General features: G+C 41.4%; 1 protein-coding gene across 1 annotated transcript in view; it reads right to left on the bottom strand.

Annotated features, from left to right (window-relative positions):
- Positions 1 to 19,270, bottom strand: part of LOC109989895 (neuropilin-1a) — a 97,358-nt gene that overhangs the window by 35,125 nt on the left and 42,963 nt on the right. The window contains exons 5-6 of the mRNA XM_020641809.3: positions 13,980 to 14,150; positions 8,063 to 8,229 (exon numbers count right to left, since the gene is read on the bottom strand). Of these exons, the coding sequence (XP_020497465.2) occupies positions 8,063 to 8,229; positions 13,980 to 14,150 (338 nt within the window). The remainder of the gene's footprint in view (positions 1 to 8,062; positions 8,230 to 13,979; positions 14,151 to 19,270) is intronic.

Here is a 19,270-nt window from a genome sequence, read left to right as displayed (position 1 = left end):
TTGGCCCCTGACTCATTCTGCCTTCCTCTATACTTCCCATTCAGCTAAACAGAATCACTTGCTTGTTGAGTTTGGAGAATTATCAGCTGCGTACTAAAATAAACGTCCCCTCACTGTGTGGGTTGCTCTGTGATATACAGTATGGTGTGTAATTACGTTACCATGCAGACGCTGTGATGCTGTTACATGGGAAGGGACTGGAGGAGGCCATTATTTAACTTCTCCCACTCTTTCTTTTTTTTAGGAACAAGGGAAGAAAATAGCTTCTGGTGGGCTCTGTGCGGCCTCATGCGACTGACAGAGAGACCACTGGGAAAACACGTTTGGTGGGATCGCTCGCCCGGCGTTCCCAGCTGCGTCCTGAAATTCCCATGAGACGTGTCCCACACATTCTGTATGTGACGGAGACGTAGAAGTGATTTATTTAGGGTTCTTCTGGGAAACAACCTGAAGGAGATACTGAATAAAGTCTGTTGCTCATTACTTAATTGGGTTTTGAAAATTTGAAAAGTTTTGTTATCCCTCGTTAGACGTTATTTTTGGACACAAGTAGTCGAACCAAAAGTGATATTTTGATGGGTTAAAAAATGATACGGGGAAAAGTCACATTTTTAAAGCTTCATTCAGACTGTCGTTTAAAGCCCTGATAAAATCGTCTCTTTGGCGTTTCACCTTTGATCTGAATGTCACACAGGTGTAACTGGGGGGATGAAGTGATCCTCCCTCTGTATCATATTTGGCGGTTGGCATATTATTTCATTTTGTTTTCCCTCCTTTTAGCTGCAGGTTGCACAATTGGTGAAGTAGCCTCAATGAGTGCACCTGATTGGATAGATAGCTGTGCTCATTTGCACAGAATATAGACTTCAGGTCTAATTTGCCCGGCGAGCGCCAGAGCCCTTCTCGAGACGCGCCGCAAAGATCCCATAATGCATTGCGCGACTGCCTCTCCGGCTCTCCATAGGAAATGAATGGAAAGCGTTGAGACGCTGTAACACAACCCTCAAGAATTCGGCGAGTTAAATCTATAAAAATCACTTCAGTTTGTGTTACCAAAAAAAAAAAACGACTCCATGATTCAGGGGAGGAAATCAAAAGCCGAATCTACATGACAAGAAATAGTTGAAGCTCTGTGTTACACATCTGCAGCTACTTTGATCTACTAATTTTTGCTGACGCCAACATTCAAGTGCCAAAACAGTCGGTATAGTTTGAAGTTGTAGCCTCTGATTTATGAGGATTTGATAAACCGTATGCAGCAGTATACTCTGGGTTATGAGGCACAAAATGAGTTCTAAGATCATCTCTTTTTCAAAGCTTTGTCCTCAGTTTAAATAAGAATCCCCCTCAGCTCCTACAGTACACCACTGACCAGCTGTTACAGTTGTTACATGTTTGTCTTCAGCGGGGCAGTCAAAGCTCCATTCTCCAGACTTCCTCCTCCAAACGATGAAGGCTAATTGCTCTACCATCTCCTAATTAGTCAACACATGGCGGCGCCTACATTTATACCACAGAAAAAAGTCACACTCAGGGCTTTTTTTTTTTCTTTAAATGAAGGAAACAAACTGCAGGAAGAGAACGAAATTCAGTGGAGTGTGTCTAAAGGAGATTGAACAGAAAACAGTGCAGCTTCCTGCCAAAACAGGATACTGCTTTAGCACTGATAGTAAAAAGAAAGAACCTCAGCTACTTTACTGTCAACAGAGGCTTCAGTGTTTACTCAAGAAAGGGCTGTTCTGTTGGGGATGCCGAGGCTGGAATGAGGAAGAAAAAGTTCCCACAGTGTGATCTTTTCTCTACTATTAAATAACTTTTATACTGCTCGTGGAAGGAGTCGCCTCACAGGCATGAATGACTAGCGGTTATGCAACTTTTTAAAATTAATTTGAGGTAGAATTATGTTCATTTCTGCATCAACTTGCTTTGTTTTGTCTGAACCACTCTTCCAACATTATTTTCAATTGACTCATAATCTCTGTTAGCAACGATATTAATCCCAGTTTAGTGTTCTAACATTGTAAACTGTTTATTAACTAGAGTTGATGATGCCATGTTTCTCATGGAGGTGGCTGGAGAAGCTAACTATTAAAGACACTTCTTTTATAAATACCTATTTCTAGACTCTCATGTGTCACATAGGACTTAGTGCATCTATCCATTGCAGGCAACAAGTAAGAGCTGAATGCAGTGCACTTTTACACAACTTTTCCCGTCTTCTGACCCGCTCACAGTACTACATTTCAAACATATCCTTTCATACAGTGGTGGCAGAGAAGTGCCCAATGACAGTACAACACATGACTCTGTCCTTGGGAGAAACCTGTGATTCTTTGTCTTGACCAATGATACTCCAGTAGATGTCGCACTTCCGCACCAGTCTCTCAAACCATTATTGATATCTTCATTTTGTACACATTTTTAAATGTTCTTTCTGGTGTACATTAACAATTTTATAGTCTTTTCCGTCTTTGCGGTGCTCGAGTTTTGTTTGAAAATCATGAAAGGCCTTTCTCTAATCAACGCCTATACCACATTACTGCAGGGTGATTTCATAGACTAAAGTAAATAAAAGCCGTAATAGAAGTTTTACAGTAACCAAATTTTTGCCGTTTCTTAAGATAATATGATCACTTGGAGTCAGAGCTATGCTAGAGACAATGTTGTTTGTGATTGGTATCTGTTGAACAGCTGTTTTATGGAAGGTCAGTTTTGGGTCTACTCAGATGTTTTTTGACTGTGTTTGGTGCAGTGTTTCTGAAACCTACATAATTTGGCATGACATCATCCCTATTAGAGCATTAGGGTAGCTTTCTCATGACTTAAACCTTGAAAAGTGCTTAAGCTCATTGTTTGAATCCAAAGTTTAACTTCTGTTGGTCTAACTTTATTTAAGCAGCCTTGAGGGCTTTTTTTTTATCCCAGACAAATTACATAAGCTAATTAAAGAGCTAAACCTTGCAGATCTCGGGTAAAGCCTTTAAATTCTTGCCGGAAAACAAAATGTTTTTATTTGGACTTATTGCGTAATTATGTATCAGCTTTGTGACTGGAACAACAGAAGATAAAACCTCATTACTGTGAAATGACTCGTTGGTATTGATGAAAGAAGACGGGGTTTTATTCCTCATTCTTTCTTTTTAGTATAGCCTCGAGGTTTCAGACTAATTACATCTACTTTGTTTTCGGGCTTTTTTCACTTTGAAGAATGACATAACTCTGATTTAATCACTTTTTGTCTCTCTGCTCATTGCATAAGAAATTAGATTCACGATTAAAACGACACAAAAACACTTCTTTCATTGAAATTGGAAAACCAAAGAAAACTCAGACATTTCCTCACACATTGATCTCCATCTTTTTTTTAAAGGTCTGATCTGTGTTGAGTTTTCTCTGGGTTATTGACATTTCCGGGGGTTTGGGAGTCAACTGTTTCCCCCAGAGGTCTGCTCTGGATATTGAGACCATTTAACGCTCTCTGGAGGATCTTTTGTCTTTCGGGTTTCCCTCCCGGCCCGCAGCTTCAACAACACAAGGCCCCTAAATGTGTTCTCCAGATGCTCGCCGCTGAGCTCTTCCTGGTGGCGTCAAACAGATCCTCAAGACAAACGGCGCTGTGGTATATAAATACCTTTAAGTCATGAGGGGAAGGAAGCCTTTCCTGGGCTTACATCATGGGATTCAATAACAAGACAATTTACTACAACCTGTAAGGATGCACCAACACATATCTATTCTTATCTACCTGATCAGATTTTGATTTTGATTTTTAAGGGTAGAAAACTAAATGTGTACGTCTCTGATGGATTGTTCTTCATTTGTTAACGCTGCTCAGTTTGTTGAATAATTAAGACATCACTTCTTTAAAATTCCTTTTTCTCATGTTAGTCTCTAATGTTTCCTTTAACTTTCATTAAAAGCTCATGTTTGGTGCAAGCTCCTACTTCTAAAGATCGACTAAGTTTGGGCTTTTCTAAACACATTTTGAATAATGCTCTTTGCATCTGATCAGATTTTGAGCATTTTTAAAGTCAGCATTTTTACTTGTGTTTACTTGAGTCAGATTGCTTTGAACTTTGAATTCCTACATACTTTTCTTTGAGATGCTCAAGTTGTGAAGCATCTCTACTTCTTTTATCCCCTTCTCCAAAGAAGTATGGATTGATCTATAATCCATTAAAACCTAAATAAAAAAACGGGTTTACTGAGCCACATTTGAAAGTATTTCTTTAGATTTTTAACATTTTTAAAGTCAGTGTTTTTTCTTTGGCATGTTTGAGATACAGTCGGAATGATTTAAAAGCTCAATTTTTGCACCAGTTTTAGTTTGAACTGCTCTAAAAAATATAGATGAAAAAAATGCTCCTCCTGGACTCATTGCTATCAGAAGTGAACACTCAGTACAGGGTGTAATGTCTGCGTTTATTGCTTGTATCTACACTGCAGGCTACCACACACTAACACAAGCTAGCCGTTGGTGTTTGTTACCTGCCTGTCCAGCAGAAAGCAGGCCAACTCTGGGTCGTCGGGTGGAAACCAACACAAGGTTCACCCTCGTTTTGGAACGACCTTCTACTCAGCGTTTTGCCCCAAAATGATCACATTTTTGGTTTAATCGTATCCAATAGATGATCCACTCCTAAACTCACCTGCACACTGTTATTGGCTGTGGGAAACACACCAGCTCCCCACCCAGAAACATCTAGTGTCAACCAATACAAACCAAAACATGAAAATCCAGGCAGAGGACTGAGTCTCTGCAGACACAGTCACCACATGTATGGAGGCCGATAAGTGATTACTGAGCAGCAGTTAAGCGTGCGCACTACTACTGGCTACTGGCGCCCCTTAATTTCAGATAGTTACACTTTCTTTCCAGAATTTGACAAAACAAATGTGGATTATAGATATGGAGTTTTTCCATTAGGTTGCAAAAACCCAGCCTGCTGATAAAGTGGGTCACTACTGTGCAAAATAAAAAGATGACAGATTTATCATAAAGAGAGATAATGAGTTCACAGTGCCGCGGTGTAAATCGCCACCGGGGTAACATCTCCCTGACAACATCATAAATAGCAACCTGGCAACAGTATTAATATGGTATGTGGTATTAATATGAATGCCTTCAAATGAATAATAGATGTTTTCACAATGGAGAAGGCCGGCGTGCAAGAATTAACTAAGTCATAATTGTCTTCTCAAGTAAGATGAATGGCGGGCCGTAAGGCATACCAGGCGTTGCAGAGCGGGCCACGTGCGCACCGCACTTAATCAAATAACATGTTCACAGAAAACAACCAGTCATAACTCAAGATGCCTCACATAATCTGAGCTTCTGATTCTGATGATATAAAACACTGGGCTGATGTTTCTTCAGGAGGGTCGGACAACAAAGCTTCGATTGAACCAAACAAATCTGTCCTCACAAAACAAACCAGCTAGCTACTTTCAGGCCTTAGGCGGTTGAAGATCTACTGCTGCAGATCTCATGACCGGTTCTGAACAGGGAGTGTGTCCTACAATATCTACTGTCAGTGTGTTTTTAAGGGAAACACTGGAGCACTACAGCTCAATAAGGAGATCCACACACTACCAGGTTCATATTGTGAGAACTGGGCATGTAAACACTGTACTCCAATTAAAGGTGTACAGAAAGTCTAGACTTCTAGGTTTTATTTCAGGCCTCAAAACATTAAAACTTAGACCTACCTACATCAGCATTTATTTCAAAGCAATGAAGGGCGATTTCACACCTATAGTTTGTTTGCTTTGGACTGAATGGTGGACCAATTTGTTGCATTGTTGCTCAAGTTTGTTCTGTGTTCAACCCGGGATTATTGAAGGATCTATCAGGTATGCCTTACACACCTAACACCATGCCATGGTGAATAGAAAGGGCTCATGGTGGTTGCTTCCTGCAGGTTCAGTTGTTTGGTCTGCACCAGGGTTAGGTGGGAAACGCCCTTAATTACTGCTTAATTATTTCCAAAACAATAAAAAGAAGATTACGAAAGTCTCAGGGTTACATTCTTGTAGAGCCTGGCAATGCTAAAAGAAATCCTTTACAAAACATCACTTTTACATTGACGACATTGAAGCGTAACAACTGGAAAATACAACCTCAGCTTCCTTCATCAACCTGTTGAACTCTACTTTCATATTATTTCTTCCCAGTGGGCTCAGCTGTGGCCCGGTAGCTAAAAAGCGTCCCCAGACAGACAATAGAGAGCCGCTGCTACTAATTTGGCACAGGGGTCGTCTTCCTGTGTACTTCCTGTTGTAACCTCCACAGGAAGGAAGTGGGGGTCTGTTCTTAGTGCGTGGGGGCATTGTGAGTTTTTCCTCTATGAGTTCCTGTCCTGGACAATGGGACAGTCAAGTCGCACCTTACAGACTGATCTGAGAGAGAGCGATCTCAACTGTAGGTTAGCCTTCACTGATCCAAACAGTATTTACAAAGGCAATGTGCTCGTAGTTAACAAAGCCTAACTATAAGTGAATAAGGATTTAAAAGGACCTGAAGTTTTGGTACATTGCCATCCTGTTATGTTGGATAATTTGGCATTAGGAGGAAGAAAACATTTCTCTTGTTCCAGTGACTTTGACTTCTGGAAAGTCAGTCAGCTAGCAGCTACGAAGCCTGAGACTAGCTCTGTTGGAACGCTACAAGCTAGCTGTAATTTATAAAATGAAATTACTGTATCATCAGACATTAAAGAAACATGCTATGTTGAAGGGCTGGCTTCTCTGAATGCAGCAGTCAGTATGTCCTCCTTCTAAGTTTCATTTCCGGTGTGGAATGGTTTGTTTTTGTTTTGACCAGAGAAGTAGGCGGCAACCTGACACGGCCGTTTTGCCCCTCGCCTCTCAGTTTACCAGGCAAACGGCAAACCAGCAGGTGTTTGCAGCAATGGAAGCAGGTCAAGAGAAGTGGTTCAGATAGAAGTGATTGTACCCGCCCTAAAAAGCCTCTGCATGTTTCTAATAAGCTCCACGAGCAGAAACGTGCTCAAACTAGGATCAATATTGGAGATGCTTTTGAAAAATGGAGAGAGGTTAGAACACAGAAAGGTTTACAGACCCATGCAGAGCTGGATAAACACTGAAGCTACAGTGTCCACAACACAGCAATCCTGCGTGCACATTGACTCTAAGGAGGAGGGGGGCGGGGGAAGGACTGCAGTACCCATTTTAAACACTAGGTGTCAGAGTTACATACTGCTCCTTTAAAGGCTACGTTAGTGCTATTTTTACAAAACAATGTATTGCTTAACTTTCCCAAAAAAAGTCCACTGATATACAAACTTTAATATATTGTAGTCAGTTTATAAATGTTGCTGAGAGAAGAAAAGCCAAAATGCCCAAACACAGTCACATAGGTGTATACTGAATGTAGTCTAAGTATTGCAGGTCTGGAACTGTATTCTACATTGTAGGTTATTTAACCACAGATATTACGTGAGCTACTGAAAGTCACATTTTCCGCACTGAGAATTGTATTACTGCCTGAATAATCACATGACATTAGAAGAGTGCAAATACACTGAATATAACATGCTTGATAAAAGAGTTGTTTTGCGTCCTCCAACTTTTATGACATCTTAAACCTGAACAGGAGTGAGTCTAACAAACTGAAATCATTAAGAAGCAAATGAAAATGTTGAATATGTTTAAAGAAATCCACCACAGGGCTGATTTATTTCCACATTCAGTGATTGCAGGCTGCTACGTTAGATTTCACAGTGAATAAAGGAAATGTTAACTGCGCTTGAGAGGCAGATTTCAATAAATAATGCATGTTGGCTTATTTTTTCTTTCTTGCTTTTTGGGTCCCTTATACGTGCAGAGAAGTGGTACAAATGAGTGAACAATATTCAGACCAGATGTGAGCGAGATCTCGGCGGTGCAGTCGGGTTCAACGAGAGGAACACAGTGAGCATACATGCGTTATGAGCTCAGACTCAGAAATGAGGAGCAATGTGACACAATTTTCAGTTTTTCTAATCGAGTTTCACCTCAAGGATTCACTACTGGATTTCTAATGAGAGCAAACATTTCTGACCTGTATCCACTCCCTGACGGTGTCGTCGGAGGGCGTCCAGCCGTTCTCCTGGTAGTTGAGACGTGATCGTTCGGGGGACCAGTTGGAGTTGTACTGGGAGGAGGCCGTGATCCGCTCGGAGGAAATTTCTCCTGACTCCATTCCCAGCGGCTCCAGACAAGCGAATTCTGCAAAAGACAGAAAAACTCCATTAGTAGAAGTTGCAGAGGCGGCATCAGCCATAGGACAGCGGGCGCTTTGGTCAAGGATGTGGATTTAAGTGATCATTTATTCATCACAGGAGAGGCAGTGATGTTACACTGAATATCAGCACTGATGGGATCTCGATTCTATGCAGCGAATAGTAGTAAGAAGTAAGAAACTTAACTAGTTCTTCAACTTAAATCTCCTGTTTTATGTCCTTAAAAGGATGGCAATAAAGTTTGAAACTCCAAACAAAAAGGTCATTTATGAGTTATTGCTTTTAAATTAAAAGCAGCATCATTCCTATACACATCAATAGTCAGGTCAAAAGAGAAATGTTTGTATTCAAAATGATTGTAAATGTTCCTTTATTACAAACAGGACAGGTTTATTACACACATCATTAGCTGAATGAACTGGATTTTGGTGTTTTGCTCATCGGGTTGTCGCCACTAATGGCTGAATTCATCATCGACCTCCGCGCTGTGTTCTGAAGGGGACTCCAAGTTAAAGTCACAAGTCTGTGTTGGAGGAGAAAAAGCCAATTTTTTGGTCTGTGAGTCATGCAGGGAAACAAGTGAGCATTGTGGGTAAAGTATCACTCAGACACTGTGAAGTGTCCGTCCCTGTCACCCTGCTGGTTCTCTCAGTCACAGAAGCGCAGGGAGTCGTTTCAAACGGCTCCCGTGGCGACACTTCAGAGGCTGTTTGGTGACACTGGCCTTTGTACAGTATTCATACATTTACACACTAAATCCGCGTGCAGACATTTACGGCTGAAAAACGCAAAATTTATCACCAGAGCTCATTTAAATTTCAAAAACAACATTCAGTTGAGTTTCAGTGAAGGTCTTAGTTTGCTGATAATATGATCAACACTCTGTGTTATTGTAAAGAGTCAATAGCTCATTTCAGACGGGGATATTTATGCCCCTTTCACGTTTTAGCCTACAATCTGAATTTTAGGGAGGCCTATTGGGGGGGCGAAATGATCCCCCTCTGTACTGTCTTCAGAGGTAGTATCAGAGGCGAGATGGTTTTAGTTGAGCCAGGGAGGGAGCACAGCGCTGTGTGTGTGCATGTTTGACTGTTTGTGTATGTGGAGCCCCCCGCTGTGCCGTGTTTCCGCAATGTGAATTCACAGACCTGGACACCGCTTTTATACTGTTGAGGAAACAACATGAACGTCCAAAGACGTGATGACGGCTGAGCTTAGTGATGGCACTTTTGCAAAAAAAAAAAAAAAATAATAATAATTCTGAAAAGGGCTAAAGAAAGTAAATTTATGTTATTGTCAAACTCCTTTGTATTTAGATTTGGACATACCAAATATACAAAAATGCAAAAATACAAAAATGCCTTGAGTAGTTTTTGCTAACGCGAGAAATAATGTCTTTAAAATCTATGGAATGACATCACGGCTTGGCTCAGACCCCAAGTTAGCAGGTTCTGTCTTTCAGACGTTAAATGCAAAGTAGGCAAACTCAAATATCCATCCATATTTGCACACTGGATATCCAATCATAAATATTGAACATTTGTTTAATATTTACTTTTCACTCTAACTGATAAATAAGGCTCTCCTCTGAGGAAAGTCTATCCACACTCTGCTGGGCTCAGGAAACCTGTATCAAAACAGCTTTTGAGCAAATTCTAAATACCCGTCTGCATCTCTGAGGCGGCGGTGTCCATTCTGTAACAGCAGGGGAGCACGGGGAAGGAAGAGGGAGTGGGGGGACTAAAGGAAACTTGAGTGTTTGTGTGCGTGTGGGAGGGCTGTCTGGAGACACAAGGTCTGCCAGACTGACACAAACACACTTACATCATTCAGAGTTCCACAAATAAATTAGTGGGAGAAAGTTTGCTTGCAACATCGCCGAATGACTGCGGCGACTCGATTTATGGCGTTCGTCATCGATGTTGTTTCCTTGACGAAATCTGGACCCACATCTTTGTTTTCAGAGATTTTTTAAACTTTATCTTTCCAGTAAGGTAAACATTAAACACCATCCTGTTGCTACACCAATATATTATCTTGCATTTCTGTTCCCTAAGCCTGCAGTGGATAAGCTTTTCTCATTTTTATTCATGAGACAACCTCCGGGTCTCCCTCACAGCGGGCATGAAGGACAAACTTCAACCCCGTCACTGTACCTCTCCTTTCACAAACTAAAAGAAAAGGATGTAAACTGACGCCCCCGCCGATCACTCAGATGATCAACGGCTCAGCTGGAGGCTATTTCCAGTGGGGATGACTGGGACAAAGAGACAAAACTGTAAATTCACTGCAGCAAGAAGAAAGTTTGATTCCTCAGAGGCTGTAAAGATGCTGCGGGAAGATTGCTTGAAGGTTGTTTAGAGAAGTGGTTCCCAACCCCTGAGACATGTTGAATATGAGCCCCTTCATCACCCATCAGGTCCAAAATGTAAATGGATTCAAAATGCCTGTGATGAACTTTTAGCTAGCTTTGCAAATCGTTTATCCATTACTTTTGTGAATGAAACTATTGCTTTATAGCGTTCATTAAGCTAGCTAATTATGTCAACAATGCATCGCTAACATTAGCTAACTATTTAAACTGTTTAGCATTTATTTAGCTAGCATCATAGTCTGACCATTTGTTCCCTATTTACGCTGATTAATTCAACTTTTTATCCACAACCACAGACTAAATAAGATCTCTTACTCCACTTAGAGATAACTATTCAAACGGTTCAGCGGTTTCTTAGCTAGCAATGTAAACCGGCTAATTATCTAAGCTGTTAATAACCATTAGCATCACTCTTAGCTTCCCACTTCCACAGTAGGGCCTATCCATTACTTTAATTTAAAACTTTCAATGGTTTGTCATCTATGTTCCTAACCTTACTGTTTATATTACAAGTTACATACTGTATCATAATGTTTATCCGCAGATTTAAGCTAACAACAGTTTCCCGCTAACAACTGAATTTAAATGTATTTGGCAAACTATTTCAAGCCAATGTTTTCATTTGAGAAATCTACAGGGAAATGTGACTATTAAATTAGTTTAACTAGCCTATTTGAACCATCTGTATTCACACTTTACACCATCTTTAAAGCTATGCTTATAGACTTTTTCCTACATCATGTGAGAAAAAGAAAGTTGTGTTCAGACGTTACAGCAGACTCCATTTGTTGATATTTTTCCTAACTAGAAGGTTATCCTATTTTTATCCTATTTGTGCCGTTAAAATCTTTCCATATACCTCCTGGCAAAGTGCTAATGTAGCCTACAAGTACCGCTGGCTGTGAATTAGTGGCTTATAGCCATCAGAGTGGTTGTAAAATTTAGAGAAAAGATAATGAGATTTGGTTTGGTGAGAGGCTTTAATTCAATCTGCTGAGCTTAGACGGGGTCTGAAGGCAAAGCAATTGTGACTGTGTGTGTGTACGTGTGTGTGTGTGTGTGTGTGTGTGCTACTAAAGCTAACATAATTAGAGCTTTGTCTAACACCAGTGCTGCTCCCAGCCATTCCAGTTAAGACTAGAGGGACCGATTTATCTCTCACACACACACATGTGTAGAGTACGGACACATTTGATACATGTAGACCACATTCATGTTTTATCACCTTGTCATGAGCACTAACCATCGACAACAGAGAGCACACACACACACTCACACACATATATGCGGACATACAACAGACACATCATCTGCCAGTGGCAATAGCAAACAATAGAAAAACAGAAGATAATTGCTTTGACCCGTCCGGGAAAAAATGTCCACATAAATGTGTTAGTCAGGTAAATTTTTCACTCCACTGCATTCTTAGATGTGGCATCAAATATACTATGCAAATTAGCCAACAGCTTATTTGTCAAATGAAAGGGTAAAAAAAAAAGCTGGAAAAATGTTCTGAATGAATTAGAAAACAACTGTATCTCTGGTGATGCTTCTTTTTTTAATTGAATGGATTTTTTAAAATCAAGATCTTAACTGGCCCTATGATTGACTGGGTGTACTCCGCCTCTCACCCAATGACAGCTTGGATCGGCTCCAGCCCCCTCATGACCCCTAACAGGAAAAAGAGGTAATAAGAGATAATGGATGGATGGAAGAGCTTAACTGGAACCATTGTTTTGTCGGCCAACATGGCTAAAAAAAAAGGCTTTAAAGATGCTCAAAAAATGTAAACTTTAACAATGGCTCTCAACTGGTCTACCCTCTCAGGACCCACCACCAACTCCTCCATGAGGAATCAAGACCCAAAATGTCTGATATTTTTCAACCAATCAGATTTCTTCAATGAGAATTTTTTTTGCAGTTTTGACCTCAGACGGTGCAATACATGTGACAGAACAAAGACACAGAATTCAACAAACATGTTTAAAAAGCGCTTCATAGACTTTGACAGAAATTGTTTTCCATGCACATATTCACGACCCACTGGAAACTGCTTTGCGTCCCACTTTTGGGTCCCGACCGACCAGTTGAGAACCCTTTTTTTTCAACCAAAGACAAATAGAAATCTATGTGCTGATTTTTTTTGGGGGGGGGGATACGATAAGAAGATCCAGATTATTACTGAGTGGCCTCTGAGACAACATTGGAAAAACTGTGAATAACATTGTTTATACATAAAGCTGCCTGAACACTCTGTTCCCTTATCATTTAGGCCGAGCTGTTGTCATAAGTCAATCAGATGTCTCCATTTAATGAGGAAAATAAAGATTAGAACACTTTCCCAGACCACTGTGTGCACTTGGGACACTTAAAGCTGCACAGTCAACTGATTGAATGTCTCTAAATATCAATTTAGTGGATTCTAAAGTGAAAGTCGTGTTATTTCTCCTCTTAAAGTGCTCATGTGAGCTACTGTGGGACCTTATGTAAACCCAGCTCTCACATTCCTATACAGGGGTCACCGGGGTTGAGGTTACAAGAGTGCAAAAACCATACGGGCCAACATAACTTAAATCTCTACAGGCATTCAAACGAGGTCCCTCAGCTTTTTTTAAAATAACACTCGGGCTGCATGAGAAAACGTTTGTGGTAAAATCCTGATCCGTGAAATCACCCGAATGTATCGTACAAAAGGAGGAGATAAAGACTTAAAAGTGGGTCAAAGAGATGAATATAAACCACTTTTAAATCAGAAGCAGATCACATTTTTAATTTAAAGTTACAGTCAAGAGATAAGACACATATATACGGTTTGACGTCAGATTCAGATCTTGATTCTGATACTTGAAATTGAAGCCGGCCTGAATCAAACTAAAAACAGTTCCTTCAGTTGGTTTCATCCTGCAGGGAAACATCCCAGCACTACAGACAAAGGTTTAAAGATCAAGTCATTCATTGATTATAGGAAATGTATTTCTACTAGGGCCCAATTGATACAGGATTTTTAGGGCCGATACTGATATGGAAATTAAGGAGAGAAAAAATCTGATACCGATATATTGCTATGGTGCAAAGTGGAGAAATACCTTGCGCATCTATTCAACCAGACAGATGCCTCCAAGAGGAATGAGTCTATGAAGGTCAAGTGCTGAAGTGTTGCCAGTAAATATATGTTTGCAAGTCGAGTGTGGGAGTTTGCTTGCATATTTTAAGAGGTTGTTAAAAGTCGAGGGGACAGTTTTTAATTCTGTGTTTTTTTTCACGTGACAAAAAAAACATCCAGGAAATGAACCTTGCTCCTTTCTACTGCCAGATGACATGTCCCCCCTCCCTCTCCCCTTATCACTTATCCAGCTGCTCACCCTCGTCCTCGTGTCCCGGGGGGAGGCTCCTCTCTCGGATGGTGTAGTTGGCGGAGAAGCCCTCCCTGGCAATGGCGTTGTCGGTGGTGATGGTCATGGACAGGATGCCGGTGTAGGAGATCACACGGCCCGGGGACGTCTGGCCACAGTACCGGCCAATGTGGGGACCCACTGAGGGAGGAAGAGGAGGAAAGGAGGTCAGACATAAGAGAAAAACGAGGAGGAAGAGGAGGAGGAAAATTTAAGCACAGAGAAGAAGTGGTGGAGACACAAAGGGAGTGAGAGATGGAGCAGGGGAGGTGAAGAAAAAAAAAGAAAACGTCAGCTTCATCACTCATCACCGGCAGAGTGCTTTTTATTATTCACTTTGTCCTCCTCTGCCCTCCTCGCTCTGGGAAATGTTTCGTGACTTTTGAGTGCAAAAAAAACAAACCACAAAGACGAAAGGCTTTGTTTTTTCTCTGCACAGAGCTCCTGTTCAAACATGTCATATTTAGGTTAAAAGCAGCCCAAAAAACCCACAGCGTTATTTTGAACCTGTTGTGTTTCAGAGTTTTCAGACATGCACAGAGAGGTGACGATCCTCCTGTCAGCACAAATCTCTCACTTCTTATGAGTGATGTGGCACCTTTCAGACGGGAATAAAGGTGAGACCGCGGGTTGCAAAAAACACCCATTTTCAAAAAAACATATTGTGTGATACAAACACTATTTATACGCTGCATATTTCAAGTCAGACACAGAAAAGTGGAACGAGTTCACGTCAAGACGGAGTGTTAAAAACTTTATGTTTTGTCCTCCTGTTAAACGCACGGTATCTAAACTCCACCACCAGGGGGCTCTCAATCACAACAATAACAAAAGATGAAGTTGAGGCTGGCGGGGAATCATGGGAGTGACGCCTCTGCTACTCTCCCGCCACCCTTAATGAAACTGAACTCCGAGCTGAGCGTAGTAAAGACGAACGGGTGAAACCGACCTGAGGAAGAGAATATGTTTACAGACGATGTAACCAAATATAATTTACATGACGTTTTTAATCCCAGCAGCAGATACAACAACAGCACGGCAGCTTTCAGCAGCAGCTCATGCTTCATTATGTAACGCTCTTTGACGTTACATCCGGTGTTTCCATGGCAACTGTAAACATGTCGTGTCCGTCATGGTGGCTCATCCGGATACAACCATAAAACTAAGAATTTCTCTGGCTTTGATAACTTTTGGAAATATTTGAGGTAATTTAAGAACTCAACAAAGTTTCACATCCACAACTTTGAGTCCAGGTTGTTAAATATAAATGAATCCAGAACTCATGACTTCTTTTTATGGGATCTTCATTATGAAATAACTCTCTTATAATAGGATGCTATGTTGTGAAAGGAAAGACGTCATGGACAAAGATGTAAAAGGTCATTTCTTGCCTCAAAAGACTCCTAGAGTTAAAAAAAAACTTGAATTAAATTCAGGAAGAATGATATGTGACTCAATATTTAGCAAATAAAAGTAATAAAACTCAGACCGAGAGTTCACTCCTGGCTAAAGCAGAAAGAAGAGCAGACCCTTCAACATTTCCTTCCAGTTTCGGTCGCTCACATATTACATTCGAGGCACAGAGCTGAGCCTCCATTTCTCACAGAGATAAATCCCTTCAGTCCCCAGAGGTGGTTTAACAACCTTTACTGCAGTTTTTTTACAGGTGTGTTTTTCAGAATCCTCAAAAACTTTTCCTGCCCATCGGGGGAGACAAACAAGGAAACGTTAACCTCTGAAGTTTCCATTTCTTAATAATTTAGAGAAAAAGACTGGCTGTTACTTTGGGGAATACAATATTGTTTTTGAAGAAATTCTGCATTTAAACAAAAAGTAATTTTCCCTTATTACTCATGTTTAATGATAAGCTTGTATGTTTGAATGCACAGCTTCCACTGAGTGATGCTACTTTTTGCATGATGGGAATAATGTGTAGCAATTATAGTAACTATAATTCCTCTAGGGGCAATTTGTATGGCGCAGATTTAAAAAAATATGATTTTGGAAATGTGAACAAAACTGTCTTAAAATGGGCCGTCTAGGTGGATGACATGATGTGGATTTATCGTTCCTGCGCTCCAATGTAAAATAAGAAGCACAGAGTGGTGCTAACACCGGCTGTAACAACATGATTTTCCTACACGCAGCACACAGATGACACACTGTCTCATGTCGCCGACGTCTCCGCTTGCCCACAGTTTGCTGCCCATCTCATCCTGCTCATATCGGAGGGGAAACAATGCCAGGCCTGCGCTGCCTCCTGTTCCTGAGCGATACTGAATCAGCAGGACTCACCGAGGGAACACACAGTCCACAGTGAAGCCATGCATGCTACAAAAAAACGTGATTTTCCCTTCAGCTTCAGGGGTAAAATGAAAAATAACACGAGGCGATCACATTGGCATGCAGAGCTTTTGTAATCTTTGCTGGATTATGTTTATCAGTTACAGTTAAAAAGCAGGTAGTGGCTAATCTGTGACGGATTACATTCTGAATTATTACAGCCTTATCAGAGGGGCTGTGAAATACGGCGGTCTGCATGTCGATGCTATCAGCTATAAAATGGGAAAATCCCTTCAAGCAACGCGGTTGCATTTACATTTATGTAGGACATGGTTATATCTGATGTGAAAAAAAAGAAAAAAAGCAGCTGAAGGAGATTTATTAGCAGCGTTTCATCGAGATACACAAACAGTATGTGAGAGTGTGAAATACAGATGAAATAATAAGATTCTACAAGGTTTCTTTTTCTACACTGTGCATGAAAACACTCATCAGGTTTGTGTGTTTGGATCCCACCAGAATACAATTATTTCCTTTGAAGAGCAGATTAAGAGCGTTCAAAGGGAGAAAGGAAGAAGAAAAAAAAAAACAGCAGTGCATGATGGGAGTGGGTTCATGTTAACAGTGTGGATGCGTTTGATGGGGATGAAAAACTACATCCTGGTCTTCACCCTGCTGCAGAGATGCTTTGTTATCTGCACTGACACACGTGTTCGTTCTGCAAACACAGAACCACGGGCTTCACAGCATCAAACACACACACACGCACACGCGCACACACACACACACACACACACACACACACACACACACACATCATTTGACAGGAGAAGCTCTGGCATGTTGTGTATGCTGGCACGTCTTTAAAGTGTGTGTCACTGTCTGTATACCTGTGCCAGTCTCCCTCTCGTTCCCATGCCAGTCTCCTCCCCTGGCAGTAACCAGGCGAAGCTTTGGGCAACTGCAGCGAGCATTGTGGGGCAGCCTGGCAGCCCACTCAGGCCTGTCCAAGGTATGTCTCACCCCACAATTATCTGCACGCTGTACGCCTAATTAGACAACAATAGGAGCCGTGGAAACACTGTCCAAACTCCAAACGAGGGGACGGAGCAGAGCGAACAGAGCGGGGTGGGGGGGGGAGGGGAGGCAGGATGTGTCTTCGTCATGCAGAGAAATGGTTTTAGTGGAGGAACAATGAACAATCTGTGGAGGAGTCTTTTCAGTACATCCAGCCTCCGTGTGTGCACGGGAGGATGAGGTTCTTTTTTTTTTTTTTTAAAGATGAAATTAAAACAAGTGAGTCACAGCAGAGTGATTAATGATGACTATCTGCTGTGATTGTCTCAATGACAGACGGGCTAAATGCACCGTTTAGGAGAATATGCTTCTCTGTTTAAAATCAGCTGAAAGGTGTCAGTAAAACACGGTTTTGTTGAGCATAATAAAAACAAGTCTAGCATCTCCTGTCTTGTGTTGTCAGATGCCTTTTCAAACACTCTTTATTTGACTCCAATCTAAAACTCCTTTCTATAAAGTTTTTAGAGGTCTGGCAGAATCTTTGTTTCCAGCCTTTAAGATGCATAGAAGAGGCTGAAATTCTGTTTTCTATAAAATAATCCAATAAATCTTAAGGTCGACTTCAGGATGAAGAACTGAAATCCTGGATACTTTCAAACTGTTAGTGTGCCACGTTCTGCTCCAGTTTCTAACCGCCATGACAGACACGAAAGGTTTATCTTTGCCAAGGAAACACCGGATGTTACGTCAAAGACTGCTGCATAAGAAAGTGTACTGTTGCTGTATGTCCTGCTGGGATTAAAAACATCATGTAAATTAGACTTGGATACATCATATGTACATAACATGTTGTCTTTATCAGGTCAGTTTCGCCCCGTTCGTCTTGGCTGCGGTCAACACTGAGTTTGTTTTTACCGGGGGGGGGGGGGGGGGGGGGGGCGGGGGTAGCAGAGAGAATCACTCCCATGATTCCCCGCCAGCCTCAACATCATCTTTTGTTATTGAAACCTTATTCAGAAACGTGCTCAAACTAGGATCAATATTGGAGATGCTTTTGAAAAATGGAGAGAGGTTAGAACACAGAAAGGTTTACAGACCCATGCAGAGCTGGATAAACACTGAAGCTTCAGAGTCCACCACATGGTGACCTGTGTGAGCATCGACTCTAGAGAGGAGGAGGGGGCGGAGGGAGACAGCTCTCTATAATGTTTTGAATTTGGACTGCAGTACTGTTTTTTTAACGCTAGCTGTCAAAGTAACATATTAGAATTAAATTAGGATGCTCATTGCACAACAGATAAAATAATAGTTTTGCGTCTTTGTGCGGGCTGGAAGTGTCCCAGAACTGTAAAGCAGGTAGGGTCTACTGAGCCAACCAATACAGAGGGATACAGAGCTATCCTAGAAATTCCTAAATTAGCAAGTAGATCCTTTCATAAGAGATGAGTGCTGCAAAATTTAACTCCGAAAAGAAGGAATACTGCAAAATGACGTTTTGAAATATTCCTGAAAAAATACATGAAAGTGCACCAAAAAAAAACATCCTGCTGTAGAAGATAATTCCACAAAAAAACCTCTAAAAATCCCAACAAGTAAATCCCTTCCTTCTTTACTTGCTTTCCTTCCTTCTCTCTCTCTCTCTCTCTCTCTCTCTCGTGTCTTTATCAACCTATTCTTCACCTCTGCTTTCGTCGCCGTCTCTCAACCCGAGCAGGTCCCACCACCTGCAGGGGAAACCATCCATCCTTTGTTCTCCTCCTCCTCCTCTCCCTCACCTCCGCCTGTCTCTGTCAGTGTCTCCTGTCTGTTCTCTGTCAACCTCTGCAGGGAGAGGCCGTCTCCAGCATTTCTTTCATTCCTTTTAATCTCCCTGCTGCTTCACTGCTCTGCATATTTACCCTCGAACATCTGTATCACCATTGTCTGCACACACCCTCCACCTGTGAAGAGGCAGTCCTGTT

The sequence above is a fragment of the Labrus bergylta genome, chromosome 4, assembly GCF_963930695.1.
Source record: "Labrus bergylta chromosome 4, fLabBer1.1, whole genome shotgun sequence".
In the NCBI taxonomy this organism is placed as follows: domain Eukaryota; kingdom Metazoa; phylum Chordata; class Actinopteri; order Labriformes; family Labridae; genus Labrus; species Labrus bergylta.
Note: the sequence above shows the minus strand (reverse complement) of the source record. Positions and strands in the feature narration are given on the sequence as shown.